A 15,646-nucleotide genomic window follows, 5' to 3' on the forward strand; every position below is an offset into this window, starting at 1 on the left:
GCTGTTGGAGCGAAGCGTGGCCTTCGGTGCCCTGCTGACTTAGAGCGTCTGGCCCCGGCTCCAGGGTGAGCTCAGACGGAGCCCCGAGGCTCTCTGAGCCCTGCCACCGAGTGACTCAGCTGGCGGCGGGCCTGTGATTCATGGTGACCGAGGCTGGTGTTCATTATCTCATCTGGTTAGTCCTTCTTGAGCTGCCTGACCAGAGAGAGAGAGGCAGACAGGCGGACAGACCTGACGGCGTGACTCACAGACTGAGCTTTTCAAGAGCAGAAACAGTAGGGAGTTACCTGCTTGGACCCACCACGTCCTTGCGAGCGAAGGTGGGGCCTGGCGCCCCAGGGTCCGGGCTGGCCCTTTCTCTCCCCTCCCACTCACCCTGGTGACGGAGGAGGCCCTTCCTTGCCCAGCAACAGGGGGCTTGTTCTGAGGGGCGTATGTCAGAAGCGCCCAGTTCCTGGAAACGACCGGCGTAGGGACTAGGTTGGGGGAGTCCTCCAGGCTGGTGGCTTCTTGGGATCCATCTCTCTTGACCTTCTTAGTACTTCCAGTCATCGCACTGACATCCTCAGGAGCATAGAGAACTTGGTTCCAGAAGCAGCAGGGGCTGTCTGAACCAGGGGGTTTCTTAAAAGCACCTTCAACCACCGCTTTGCTAATGTGGGGTGTTCCTTTCCTTATTATCAGTGTGACAGCCTCGCTCTCCAGTTCAAGGGCTCTGGGTGAGCTTCCTGTGTCTGCTGTCACAGCGGCTGATGACACCACGCGTTTATCATCTTCTAGTTCCTGGAGTCAGAAGTCCTAAAATCAAGATGCTGGCAGGGAAGTGTTACCTTCAGAGGCTCTGGGGGAGCATCTGTTGGTTGGCCTTTTCCAGCTTTGAGGGGCTGCCTGCAATTCTTGGCTCGTGGCCCCTTTATCTGCCTTCAAAACCAGCAGTACAGAATCTTCAAATCTCTGTCTCTGTGACTTTCGCTTCTGTGGTCAGATCTTTGTCTCTGACTTTGATCCTCTGCCTCCCTCTTACAATGACCCTTGGGATTATATTGGACCATCCAGGTTGCCCAGCATCATTTCCCATCTCAATTTCTTAATCACATCCTCAAAGTCCCTTCTGCCGAGTTAGGTCGCATAGTCACAGGGTTCAAGGATTAGGATGTAAGGCCCTCTTGGGGGTCCGGAGGCATTGAATGGACCACTTTCTAAAAGGGTGACCTTCAGCAAGTTACCCAGCCTTCTTGTGCCTCGTGTGTAAAATGGGGAGAGTAATACGCCTACTGCGTAGGTATTTTGTTGTCCTCTACTGTAACTTGTCTATTTCATGTCTATGAATATATTACACGTATATAGTAGCGTGCAGTAGCTTGCAGCTTGCACAGTGCCTGGGGCTGTGGGGAAGGCCGTGATCTGGTGGGAAAAGGGGAGGGACTTGGGCTCAGCCTGGGGCAGGGTTGGCGGGGGTGGTGGTAAGAGCAGGAAGGATCCTAAACAAGGTTGCCCTGGAGTAGTCACCGCCAGGGTAGGAGAGGAAGGGAATTCCTGTCTCCAGAACATCAGGGGCCGAGGTGCACAGGAGCAGGGGCCCATCCCAGGGGACCCACAGGCTCTTGTGCTTGTCCAGAGCTTGGGCTGTGACTTGGAGAACAGAGAGCCCTGTCTCCCACCCCGTACTCTCATTCGATAACTATTCAACCATGTCCTGCTCTTGTGAGTTGCTGACCAAGAGCCCTGGTCCTGCCAGAGGATCACACTTCCCACAGCCCCAGTGCACTCCCGCCTGGGACCTGCAGTAGAGTCAGGATGTGACCGTCACAGTTCCGGGGGTCAGGGGTCACTTCCTCTGCCAGGTCCCGGCCGGCTAGCTGCAGCAGGCAGAGAGCAGCATGTTGCTGTGTTACTGTGGTCGGTTTGCATTAACTTTTCATAATTCAGAAGAGGAAAACTTATTGTCAAGGATGCAGTGAGTTCAGGATATATTCTTTCATTTCCCAGCCTTTATCAAATGCTCTGGGATCGGGACCATGTGTGCTTTGGGGTCACTTTCAGGTCCCTAGGGAGCCCAGTGACTCAGAAATCTAGGGCACTTGCTCGGCTGGCCCCTGCCGCTGGCATCCAAGTAACCTGGCCAGCATCATCTGTTACATTCAGGAAATCATCAGTTACTCACTCCCCAGATCTGGCTGCCCAAACACTGACCGAAGGAAGCCCTTCCTCCCAGCTAAACTAATTCCCTTTTGAGAGGGATGTTTCTCAATCCAGCCTTAGATTTCAATAAAATAATCCTGCTTCCAAATCTTTCTACAAATAAAATGATAGAAAATTCAAAACATATGCCTGCAACTCCTAGCTAGCAAAGTAGTATAGTTTTAGAATACTTTTTGTAAGGGTTGTTCATCTGCTTGCTCTTCTGATGATTATTGTTGATGGTATTCTTGTCGGCTTGGAATTGACATTTTTTCCCCCACTGATGTTTCTCCCACAAATCTTGCATCTCAAGACTTTATCGTAAATGTTACCTGCAGCTCAAACCGGACCTTGTATTTAGCCCTCTGTCCGCTTAAGGCTTAATAGCCACAAAGATTTTCTGTCAATGCGACATGACCTTAAACATTTCCTTCTGAAATACAGCTGGATATGTTTCTTCAGGCAGAAAATTTACTTTTGCCAATGTTGTTTATCTGAACCACTAGCATGATAACTGAAAACGTTACTTGGAAATTAATCTTGCAGATAACTGTGTGTCTAGAGCCACAAACAATCTGCATCAAGGAAATTCTGAAATTATCTTAGTTTTATCTATCTTATCACTCACCAGAAAATAGCGTCACCTGATTGATGTGGTGTGAGCTGGTCAGACGATTTTTACGGGCCCGGTGCCTTTGCAGTGTTTATCTGCAAGGCTGGTTTATTTTTACTTTTTTAATTTATTTTATTTGTGGCTGTGCTGGATCTTGGTGGTGGTGCCGGCTCTGCTCTGGTTGCTGAGGGCGGGGCTGCTCTCTGGTTGTGGTGCTCGGGCTTCTTACTATGGTGGCTTCTCTTGCTGCAGAGCGTGGGCTCCAGGGCACACGGCCTTCAGTACTGTGGCACGTATGTTCAGTAATTGTGGCCCTGGGCTCTAGGGCACAAGCTCGGCAGTTGTGGTGCAGGGGCTTCGTTGTTCCGTGGCATGTGGGATCTTCCCGGACCAGGAATGGAACCCATGTCTCCCGCATCAGCCGGTGAATTCTTTAGCACTGCGCCACCAGGGAAGCCCAGCAAGGCTGGTTTAGATGAGTTTCTTTATGACCACACACCTGGGACAGTACGTTTACGAACATCCACAGGTCAAGTGGCTATAGATGGGAAGAAGAGTGATCTTTGCCAAGAGTCATAGTGTTTAGGAGGCAGGAAAGTCTCTTTTTTTTTTTGTTCCCTTGCACAAGAAGGAAATGACACAATGTATTTGCTGGGGCTCTGTTTTTCCAGGGACGTAAAGGTCAGTGTGGAGAAGAGAAACACAGGGAGGACTGTGAGAAGGACAAGCAGGCTGCGGTCACTTGTGAAGATGCCTTTGTGGACATTAGCAACAGGGGCTGGGATGTTAGTGACGGGAGGAGGAGCCGGCGCAACTGAATTGGGGACCTGCATTTGCATAACGGAGACATTTTAAGGAAATGTTGTTGTTTAGTCGCTAAGTCGTGTCTGACTCTTTGGCGACCCTATGGACTATGGTCCACCAGGCTCCGCTGTCCATGGGATTTCCCAGGCAAGAATACTGGAGTGGGTTGCCATTTCCTTCTGCAAGGGATCTTCCCAATCCAGGGATCAAACCTGCATTGGCAGGCAGATTCTTTACCCCTGAGCCACAAAGGAAAAGCCTAAGGAAAGGTTAGATCACATAAATTGTGGGTTTAATACAAGATGTCATCATCTCTCTTTCAAAAGACATAATGACATCAGAAACTTCCAAATCACAGGTTATATCACTCTGAAGATAAACCTGGTAATTAAACTCCATCACTTCTTGTAGAATGATAAAATACAGGACGATGTCAAAATTTCTTCTGAAAGGGTAAATTTCATCTTTGGATAATAGCAGAACATCTAAGTGTTCCATTATTAAAAATTCAAAGGCTGTAAATTGATGTAATATAGCAGTGATAAGAAAACCTGCCACTTTTTTTCATGAGACAGATATGAAGTCTCTCGTCTTCATGAAGACAGACATCTTTAGGTGCAGCAACTTTGAAGTCAGATCTGTACGTTTATAACATCTTACCAGCAGATAGAAGTCATTTACACATTTTAAATTATTGACCCTTCTGTCTCTAAGATAAACGCCGGCTGGCTGGTTCCACTCTCTTGACTGTCCTTCCTGGGGTCTGTAGGTCCTGACGGCCAGGGTGCTCAGGGAGTTTCTCTTGGTTTGCATCTTCTGGTCTGTTTCCTATAATGATGCTTTCTTTAATTATAAGCGTTGTCTCTGCTCCCAAGGTCAGCATGGAGCCCCCTTTCTGGTTTCCTTGCTTATAGGATTTTTTTTTAACTGTGTCTAAATGTTGAAGGAATGACAATTTTCCTTTCCAGAAAGTAAAATGTCTTGGGACTTTATATCTTCTTTCCTCTTAAGTGAAAGTGATGAAAGTGGAAGTCACTCAGTTGTGTCCGACTGTTTGAGACCCCCATGAATGTCTATGGAATTCTCCAGGCAAGAATAGTGAAGTGGGGAGCCTTTCCCTTCTCCAGGGGATCTTCCCAACCCAGGGATTAAACCCAGGTCTCCCACACTGCAGGCAGATTCTTTACCAGCTGAGCTACCAGGGAAGCCCAAGAATACTGGACTAGGGATCGAACCTAGGTCTGCTGTATTGCGGGCAGATTCTTTGCCAGCTGAACCACCGGGGAAGCCCAAGAATACTGGAGTGGGTAGCCTGTCCCTTCTCCAGTGAATCTTCCTGACCCAGGAATTGAACCGGGGTCTCCCGCATTGCAGGCAGCTTCTTTACCAACTGAGCTATCAGGGAAGGCAGCATGGTAATACGTCATTCGATGTAAATGAATAAGTGAAGACCCAGACAAGGCAGGCCAGGAAACTGTGTTTATTTACCAAGATGCTTTGTTCTGTGGGGACCACAACTGACTTCCTATAGGGAGGGGGGTAGAGACAGGATGTGCTTTCCCTAAATTGGGTTCCCTCTGGTTTTCACTCATTCATTCTTGGGACACACTTGCTCTGTGCAGGCCAGAGGCACCTTCTCAGTCCACAGGGGGTTTTACAGTGAGACCAGAGCCTCCAACCATTGCAAGAGGCAAATGTGATGGATGGGAGGTGGGGACAGCCCTCCAGGGTGAGTGAGAGCGGAGGGTCCCCAGGCTCAGGGGAGAGTGGTAATGGGGGAGACCCCGAAGGGCACAGCCAGCGGTCCCAGGAGCAGAGCAGCCCAGGCCCCTCGTCCGCCGACTCCAGCAGTCAGCTTCCAAGGAAGATGCTGATGTCCTGGCTTTGCTCCTATATCCAGCAGTGACCTAAACTTATTACTGGTGACATGGAGCAGTCTCAGGGGCCAGACTTGAATTTCATGCCCATCCTTTTGACGTTGGTTGGGAAAGTTAGCCCCACTTGAACCGTAAAAAGTGGATTTTTCTGTAAGACAAGGGGTTTCCGTTCCTAGAAAAAGGGATATGAGAGAGATGTTAGACCAAACAAACAATTTCACAAGTCTCCTTTTCTGCAATTTGTTTTCACAAATCTCTATGGTTGCTCCAAACCAGTGGAGGAAACTGCTCAGTGGGGACCGAGCAGTCCCCACCTCTAGCTGGGGGCGTGCTGGCCTCAGGAGGTGGCCCCAAACCCTGGGACACTGTCCTACAGCCTGAGATCGGAGGTGAGACAGCAATGGAGTATGCTGTGATCTGGATCAAGTTTCAGCTGCTTATATACTTTTTCATTTATTTTAAGTTTCATTTATTAAACTCTTTGGTCTTTTTTTGGTTTTTTATTGAGCTTTTTATTTTGTGTTGGGGTGCAGCCGATGAACAATGTTGTGATCATTTCATGTGAATGGCTAGGGGATTCAGACACACATACACATGGATCCTTTCTCCCCCAGATCCCCCTCCCTTCTAGGGCTGCCTCGTAACGTTGAGTTAGAGTTTCCTGTGCTTTTCAGTAGGTCCTTGTCGGTTATCCATTTTAAATACAGCAGTATGTACATGTCCATCCCAAACTCCCTAACTATCCTTCGCCTTGACAACCATCATTTCGTTCTCTTAAGTTTGTGAGTCTCTCTCTGGTTTGTAAGTAAGTTCATTTGTATCATTTCTTGTTAGATTCCACATAGAAGGGATGTCACATGATATTTCTCCTTCTCTGTAAACCCCTTGTCTTTAAACATCCATGTTTCTCAGGCAAGGCTTCTCATCCCAACGTGGAGACTTCAGGGTAAGAAGTGTTAGTCAACTGGATGGGAACCAGCATGATAAATAGGGTTCTGCCCCACCCTCCTCTGACCTCTGTCACTCACCTTCCCCGCTCCACTGAAACAACAGCAGTTTCAGAGTATTGATGAGATGAAAGTTGATGAACGTTTTCAATCCCGAGGTGCTTGAGGATGGAGATGCGAAAGATCTTGTCCATTGAGTTTGACCACGAATCACCCATCAGAGTGTCCTTACCCTTAATCCTCTAGATGAAAAGCTGGAGTATATGACAAAGGGTCTGGTGTGCATTCTGATCTCTGACTTCACAGAGAGATCGCTCTATCCCCGTGTTGTATGTAGCCAATGAAATCATGACCCGCTGCGCATGCGGACTGAGTTTCCTTTGGCACGTTGTGGCCCACAGTGTCGGGGCTGTGCCCCGTTGATGACATGCCCCGCTGATGCATCAACAGCGAGGTGTGTCCTGTCATCTCCTGTTCCCTTGAGTTCCGGAGAAGAGCTGAAATGAGTAAACCTCTTGGAAACGGACAGTGACTGGTTTCTTGCAAGAGCCAGAAAGTTAACCTCTAGAACACTGCATTGTTGGAGCCACTGGGCAAATTCATCCCGGAGCGGAATCCACGTTACAGGTCAAACCCCACCGGCTTTGTTCCTTTGTTTGTGGCTGTGCTGGATCTTGGTGGTTGTGCCGGCTCTTCTTTAGTTGCTGCTGGCGGGGCTGCTCTCTGGTTGCGGTGCTCGGGCTTCTTACTGTGGCTTCTCTCGTTGCAGAGCGTGGGCTCCAGGGCACACGGGCTTCAGTACTGTGGCACGTGGGCTCAGTAACTGTGGTCCCCGGGCTCTAGGGCAGAAGCTCAGCAGCTGTGGTGCAGGGGCTTCGCTGTTCCGTGGCATGCGGGATCCTCCCGGACCAGGAATGGCTTCTACTGCCTGCCATCTCCAGCACAATACCTGGCAGTGGGGTGTCCAACAGATTGCATGTCGGGGATCCGAAGTGTCCCCATTCATTTAAACTGCGTCTGTTGGTTTAAGGGCGAGGAAAGGAATTCCAAGGGAAGACGCCCTGTGTTCCCAGGGTTCAGTGGAATGAAAGGAAATCAAACTCCAGTGTCTTTGCTTGAGGTCTCCTGCAGCCTCATTCAAAATGAGGCCGCAGTCTGTGCGCTGATATGCGCTTCTGGAGGAGCAGCCCAGGCTGGCTGGGGGAGTGCCCAGAAGGGGCACAGACTCGGGGCAGCAGGAACCCCACGCGCTGAAACAAGAGAAGAAGAGTTGGGTCGAGGGAAGCTGAGATCCCTGTTCTGTGCTCAGCCATGTCTGACTCTGCGACTCCACGGGCTGTAGCCCACCAGGCTCTTCTGTCCATAGGATTTCCCAGGCAAGAATACTGGAGTGGGTTTCCATTTCCTTCTCCAGGGAGATCTTCCTGACCCAGTGATCCAGTCTGCATCTCCTGCATCCCTTGCATTGCAGGTGGATTCTTGACCACTGAGCCATCCTGATATCGACTTAAAAAATGCTCCCAACCTGAGAGTTGAGAATTATGCTTTATTCACTGGGAATTTTTAGGACTTTCAAGCCTGGGAGGCAGCATCTCAAGTAACCCTGAGAAAACTGCTCTGAGGCGGTGAGGAGGGGCATCCAGGTTATACAGAAGTTTTTCAACCAAGGGCAGGTAGTGTGAGCATCAGAAGATCATTGCTAATTAAAGGAAAGCCAGATATCTCGAGTGGAGGGATTTCGTGCTTTTCTATGTATGGGAGGATGTAAGAGAATGGGCTCACTGTAATGATTCCTCGGATATGCACCTCAGTTGTCTGGGGAGGATGAGATGGTTGGATGGCATCACTGACCAATGGACATGAGTTTGAGTAAGCTCCAGGAGTTCGTGATGGACAGGGAAGCCTGGTGTGCTGCAGTCCATGGGGTCACAAAGAGTCAGACAGGACTGAGCAACTGAACTGAACTATCTGGGGCCAGCATCCTGTATTTTCACATCCTGAGTGCCCTTAGGGCTCACCAGCTCACCATCAATGGGGGCTGCAATTACTGATGACTGTGACATCCTTTGTTTACTGATGTGGTAAGAAATATTCCATTTCTCACTGAGCTATGACTATATTTTTATTTAACATGCAAAGTATGTACAAAATCTCCCAAATTTTCCATCGAGGAGATTCTCTTTCTTCCCCCTCATTTCCCAAGGTGCGGCCAGGAGTTGCTCACCCGATCATTCGACAGTCTGCACTGGCTTCCTGTGATGTGCTAGGCCCTAGGGATGACCCTCTGTGAAGGAAACAGGCGTGAAGCCCCCACCGACACCATCCGGAACTATTTTTTGGAACATTGCAAATGTGGCAAGGGTTGCAAACGAGGTCAGCTCCAAAGAGCTCTCCTCCCCTCACGTGTCTGCCATCCTTAACGTCCGCGGTCGAGCCGTCTCCTTCGCCATGTCTGGTGGCTGTCCTCAGTAGAAACAGGCTTACTGAGAGCCTAGGGGCCTCACTGAAACCTCAGGACAGGTGATGTCCTTGTCCTCATTGTACAAATGGAACGGTGTCTCAGGAGTTCCCCATAACGTGACCGGGGTCTCCTGGCTTGCAGGGCTGACACCAGATAAGCCCTGGATCTTCCAGCCCTGCAGCACAACCACTGACTGAGAAATCAGACATGAAGAGGCCTTCCCAAAGAAATCAAGACTTGATGAACATTTGTTTTTGTTTTTCTTAGATCTCGTGAATGCACGAATATAAAACAGTTTCCCCAAAAGATCAGTCATCAGAAAAAATGGTTTACTTACTGACCTCTTTTTTTAAATATTTATCGTATTGAAGTACAGTTGATTTACAGTGTTGTGTTAATTTCTGCTGTACAGTGAAGTGACGCAGTTATACGCATATTGACATTCTTTTCATCTTCTCCATCATGATTTATGACAAGATATCAAACACAGTTTCCTGTGCCATACAGTAGGAGCTATTTTTTATCCGTTCTATAGGTAATCGGCATCAGCTCACCCTAAACTCCCGATCCCTCTCTCCCCCCGCCGCGCCACTCCTCTCCCTCTGGGCCATCACAAGTCTGTTCTCTATGCCTATGAGTCTGTTCCTCTTTCACAGGTAATTTCATTTGTGGCATATTTTAGATGTCACGCATAAGTGGTATCATACGGTATTTGCCTTTCTTTTTCTGACTTCCTTTAGTATGAGCATCTCTAGGCCCACCCACGTCGCTGCAAGGGGCATGACCTCATTCATTCTTCTGGCTGAGTACTCCTGACCTCTTAATCTCTTGGTCGTATCTTGAATCTCACAGTTCAGCTGGGCATCCACGTTGGGTCTCATGAATCATTGCTGGTTTTAGGAGGTTCATTGAGGTCAACTGACAACACAGGTTTAAGAAAAGACAAGCCCACACTTATCACGTGTTTAATTACTAGTCCTAAGATGTGACTTCCTGCTTCTACTTTTTTTATTCTGGTAAAGCAACTTTTAAAAGCAACAGAATGGGTAATTAGGTTGTGGACAGCCTAAATATATACCCACTGAACAAATGGAAAAAGTAAAATCAGAAGACTCATTCTTGGGTGAGTGGTCACTTGTGCCTAAAAAGATTTCCCGTGACAGCAACACGACAGAATAGAACGGATCAGCATCAAAATAACCGGCGAATGAAAGGGATGTGCCATGGGAAGCAAAGACTTTTTAAACCATTTTATGGAGCCATGATTGACATGCAAAAAGCTGTGCCTATTTAATGTGAACACCTTGATGGGTTCGGAGATAAGCGTACACTTTTGAAATCACGCCCACAATCCGTGCTGTAAACATGTCCACCACCTCTGAACTATTCCTCCCACCCTCTTAATTTACTTTTATGTGTATGTGATGAGAACACTGCACAGATAAGATTTACCCTCTTAGAAAATTTTTAAATATACAATATAGTGTTAGTAACTATAGGCACTGTGCCGTACAGTCAGTCTCTAGAATGAATTCATTTTGCGTAACTGAAGCTTTGTACCCTTGGACTAAGGTACCTCCCTCTTGCCTGCTCCCTGCAGCCCCTGGAAATGACCTTCTTACCCTGTGTGTCTGTGGGTTCAACTCTTAGATTCTGTGATCATGCAGTATCTGTCTTCCTGTGTCTGACTTCTTTCCCTCAGCATACTGTCCTCCAGGTTCGTCCATATTGTCACAAATGGCAGTTTCCTTCTTTTTAAAGACTGAGGGGTGTTCACGTATACATATCTGAGGTTTCCTCGGTGGCTCTCCTGACTGCAAGGCAGGAGACACATGTTCGATCTGTGGGTGGGGAAGATCCCCTGGAGGAGGGCATGGCAACCCACTCCAGTATTCTTGCCTGGAGGATCCCCATGGACAGAGGAGCCTGGAGGGCTACAGTCCGCGGGGTTGCAAAGAGTCAGACACAGCTGAAGCGACTGAGCAGGCACGCAGACATGCTTACCACATTTTCTTTATCCATTCATCCGTCAGTGGACACTTGAGTTGTTTCTATGTCTTGGCTCCTGTGAATAGTGCTGCAGGGAACATGCGAGTTCAGGTATCTCTTTGCGATCCTGATTGCAGTTCCTTTGGATATTTACCTAGAGGTTGGACTGATGGTCATGTGATAGTTCTATTTTTAATTTTTTGAGGAAACGCCATACTGTCTTTTGCAGTGACAGTTTATATTCTCACTAACAATATGAGGGTTCCCGTTTCTCCACATCCTCACTAACACTTGTTATCTTATTCTTTAATGATAGCCACCATATTTGGCCTGAGGTGATAGCTTATTATTTTGATTTGTATTTCCCTAATGTGCGGTGATGTTGAGATATACCTGTTGTCCATTTGAACGTCCAGTTTGAAGAAATGTTGTAACAGTTACTGCCCATTTTTTAGTCTGGTTATCACAGAGATTGTGTCCCTAGTGGCTCAGATGGTAAAGAATCTGCCCACAATGCAGGAGACCCAGGTTCAATCCCTGGGTCAGGAAGATCCCTTGGAGAAGGGAATGGTTACCCACTCCATCCAATATTCTTGCCTGGAAAATTCCATGGAGAGAGGAGTCTGGCGGTCTACAGTCTATGGGGTCGCAAAGAGTCAGACATGACTGACTCATTTGTGTCCAGTTTAGGTAAATGCCTTTTGGAAGGACTTTGGGAGACCTCTCTTAAATGTGTGTTGTTTTTGTTTTTGTTTTTATTTTAGAAAACAGAGTTCTCTTCCGGGTGGTGGCGGGCGGGTGGCCCGGATGTAGCCCTGGTGAAAACCTCTCTCTCTTTCTTCCCCCACTTTTCCTGGATCCTTAGTTTGGGAAAAGCCCTTCTGTCCAGTCATGCCAAAGAGGAAAGTGACCTTCCAAGGCATGGGAGATGATGACGAGGATGAAATCGGTGCCCCCAAGAAAAAGTTGGTGGACCCTATAGCTGGGGTAGGGGGTCCCGGGAGCCGCTTCAAAGGCAAACACTCTTTGGACAGCGATGAGGAGGAGGAGGAGGATGAAGGGTCCAGCAAATATGACATCTTGGCCTCAGAGGATGTGGAAGGTCAGGAAGCAGCTACGCTCCCCAGTGAGGGAGGAGTGCGGATCACACCCTTCAACTTGCAGGAAGAGATGGAGGAAGGCCACTTTGATGCAGACGGCAACTATTTCCTGAACCGGGATGCTCAAACCCGAGACAGCTGGCTGGATAACATTGACTGGGTAAAGATCAGGGAGCGGCCACCTGATCAGCGGCTGCCGTCAGACTCAGAGGAGGAGGACAGCCTGGGCCAGACACCAGTGAGCACCCAAGCCCTCCTGGAGGGCCTTCTGGAACTGATGTTGCCAAGAGAGACAGTGGCTGGGGCACTGAGGCGTCTGGGAGCCCGAGGGGGAGGCAAAGAGGACAGCAAGGGGCCCGGACGGCCCAGTTCCCCCCAGCGCCTCGACCGGCTCTCCGGGTTGGCTGACCAGATGGTGGCCCAGGGCAACCTGGGAGTGTATCAGGAGACAAGGGAACGGTTGGCCATGCGACTGAAGGGGTTGGGGTGCCAAACCCAGGGACCCCGTGATCCCACACCGCCCCCCTCCCTGGACATGTTTGCTGAGGAAGTGGCAGAAGGGGAGCTGGAGACCCCAACCCCTGCCCAGAGGGAAGAAACAGAGTCGCCTGGAGATGGTCTGGCGGACGTGATGTGGGAATATAAGTGGGAGAACACAGGGGATGCTGAGCTGTACGGGCCCTTCACCAGCACCCAGATGCAGACCTGGGTGAACGAAGGCTACTTCCCAGATGGCGTTTATTGCCGGAAGCTGGACCCCCCGGGTGGCCAGTTCTACAACTCCAAACGGATTGACTTTGATCTCTACACCTGAGCCTCCTGAGGGCCCAGTTTGGTGGTCCCTTCTTGCCTGGACTCTGTGGAGGAGGCCCCAGCTGCCTCAGGCAGTGAAGATGTTGGGGGCCACTTTTCAGTCAACTTCCTTTTCCCAATAAAAGCCTTTAGTTGTGTAAAAAAAAAAAAAAAAACAGAGAATGGGAAAATGAGAGGTCCAGGATGGGGTGGCTTAGTGCAGAGATCAGTTGCTGAACCCGTGACTGGTCTCAACTGCTACAAGGGCTTTCTTTCATTTGTCTGCCTGTTTGTTGTTTGTTCCGATGGGATGCTGAATGTGTCTGATGAGGAATCAGGCTGAAGAGAGATGGACTTTTTAGTAATAAGAACACCATCTGATCCCTGGGAGAAGGGGCGCGTTGCCCATCACGACATGGTCGTCTTGGAAGGCGATGGAGCCTCCCCAGAGCAGGGTAGAGAGAAGGGCAGGAGGCCTAGCTGGGCTCTGGGAAGTTGGCATCCTGGCAGACGTGAGAGGATGTGTCCCAGACAGGACACCCGTGTGGGAGGGAAGGCGGGCCCTGGACCCAGCACAGGGCACAGCTTATTCTGAAGAACAGGGAACATTTGCCTGAATTTCCCACGTAGTCCTCAACAGATACCACTATGCCTAGCACTCGAGAGCCCTGCAAAGCTTTAGCAACGCAAACCCAAGGTACATGTTCTTGCTTTCCTTGGCCGGAAGATGTGCTAAAAATGTCCATTTCCTGAGCTCTCTGGCTCCCTCCTCCTGCTCTGCTGGGCTCTGTCCTGCTGTGTTAAAGGACTGTGAGGTTTACATCTCATGCCCTCTGAGGGCAGTCTCTGCCTGACAGACACAGGCATTCGTCAAAGCCGGTGCTTGCTCCAATAGGGAGCTTTGTGGGGCTGCAAACGAGGCATGCAATCTCTGCCTTGCACATTCTCTCTCTTTCTGTCTGCCCCTCTCATTGCTTCTTCTCATTAGTCATCATTCCTTGGAGCCTGCTTTAGCTTGCATTTTTTCGCCAGAATTGTGTGGGAGTTGTTCAAGACAGCAAGCCTCCCTGCTTGACCGCAGCCAGCCAGTCAGCGCCTTGGTGTGGGGTCGGGTCTGGTCCCAGAGCTGGACCTCACCTCCTGAGAGGTTGCACATGTCGTGGGCCCGCAGAGCAGCCCTCCAGAAGAGGGAGTGATGGAATGCAAGCTCTGCTGTGAGCTGAGTGGGCTCAGGCATCAGCCAAGATGCCAGGTGAGATTTCTCTGGACGCTGGAACACATCTCCCTTTAGAAAGCCAGGTGGTGGTTTTGTCTACTAAGTCATGTGCGACTCTTGCGACCCATGGACTGTAACCTGCCAGGCTCCTCTGGCCATGGGATGTCCCAGGCAAGAATACTGGAGTGGGTTGCCATTTCCTCCTTCAGGGGATCTTCCTAACCCAGGGATCAAACCCCGAGTCTCCTGCTCTGCAGGCAGATTCTTTACCGACAGAGCCACAAGTGCTGTTCAAAGAAAACCATCCCAGACGCTTGCCAGAGGTGAGAGTGCTGCTTTGCTTCTGTTTCAGGTGCTAAACCCGCCCCCGGGATCTGCTTTGAGAGAGTCAACTCCGCAGGCGACCCTTACGGCAACTGCGGCAAGGATTCCAAGAGCTCCTTTGCCAAGTGCGAGATGAGGTACGGAGGGTCCGTGTCCTGACCATGCCAGATCCCTTAGGGCTGCTTCCGCACTTTCCCTCTTTGAGGACTGTCTGTTCTTGCCTTTCCAGAGATGCTAAGTGTGGAAAAATCCAGTGTCAAGGAGGTGCCAGCCGACCTGTCATTGGTACCAATGCCGTTTCCATAGAAACGAATATCCCCCTGCAGGAAGGAGGCCGGATTCTGTGCCGTGGGACCCACGTGTACTTGGGTGATGACCTGCCGGACCCGGGGCTCGTGCTTGCTGGCACAAAGTGCGCAGACGGAAAAGTAAGCCCCACATGCTCTCTTGGGTCACAAACGTGAGTCTGGAAGGACCCACTGAGAAACGTCCTGTTCAAGACCTGAGTTACGGGGATGGTTGGTTTTTCAAAATCCACTTCTCAGAATGCTGCCTCTGAAATCCAGTTCTTTGCACCTAGAAGGAAAAAAATAAACAAACAAATCCTAGCTCCACGTCCGACCATTGAGATGCAGATTTGGGGAAATCGAGCCTGTTTTCTCAGCCCTTCAGCGTTAAGAAGTCTTTTCTACACTCTGGGTGTTATGCGAGTTTCCAGCCAGGAAATGACTCTGGAAGGAAACACAGCGGCGTATTATATTGTTCTTGGAAATGTGGTCTGGGTTTTTGGCACAGTGGGGACTTGTTCTCACCTGGACAGAATGGGAAGTCAGATGTAGTTTCAGAGACCCCCACAGAGGGACAGGAGAGGGGAGGAGATGGGTTAAGCTTAAAGCCAAAGGGGGTTCTTTGGAGACAAGGGGGAAAGGTAGACTGAGATATTTGGGGAGGGAAGTTAGGGATAAAGTCCACAATAATTAAAAAAAACAATTGAGATTTTCACATCCTGCCACATTGATTTTTTTTCCCACTAAACTTTCTCATCAGAATGAATGATCACAAGTTAATAATTAGCATTTTTAGGAAGGAAGATGCTTTGATTAGGGCCCCATTTTCAAAATGAATATGAAACCATTACTAACCAGAGGTCACAGAGCAGAAAGGAAAGGTGCTGAGCCAGCTCCTGCAGCTGGGTCCCCAGGGCAGGGGTTCCCTCCTCCCCACCCCGCCCGCTTCCCTCATACGCCTTTATAAATGCATTATCCTTAAGGAAACAGGATGATATGCGAAACACATTATACATTCTGGGTATCTCCTTAATCACACACATTCGTTTATATTC

General features: G+C 49.4%; 2 protein-coding genes across 2 annotated transcripts in view; both read left to right on the top strand.

The window, feature by feature from the left end:
- The window catches only part of ADAM12 (ADAM metallopeptidase domain 12), a 143,727-nt gene that overhangs the window by 86,514 nt on the left and 41,567 nt on the right, over window positions 1–15,646 (top strand). Inside the window, exons 12-13 of the mRNA XM_043475108.1 lie at window positions 14,333–14,441; window positions 14,534–14,732. Of these exons, the coding sequence (XP_043331043.1) occupies window positions 14,333–14,441; window positions 14,534–14,732 (308 nt within the window). The remainder of the gene's footprint in view (window positions 1–14,332; window positions 14,442–14,533; window positions 14,733–15,646) is intronic.
- On the top strand, window positions 11,643–12,951 carry LOC122445830 (CD2 antigen cytoplasmic tail-binding protein 2-like). The gene has a single exon (XM_043475148.1). It carries the CDS (start codon window positions 11,764–11,766, stop codon window positions 12,784–12,786), a length of 1,023 nt encoding a protein of 340 aa, XP_043331083.1. The 5' UTR covers window positions 11,643–11,763; the 3' UTR covers window positions 12,787–12,951.

This window comes from Cervus canadensis, chromosome 8 (assembly GCF_019320065.1).
Source record: "Cervus canadensis isolate Bull #8, Minnesota chromosome 8, ASM1932006v1, whole genome shotgun sequence".
Taxonomy (NCBI): Eukaryota; Metazoa; Chordata; class Mammalia; order Artiodactyla; family Cervidae; genus Cervus; species Cervus canadensis.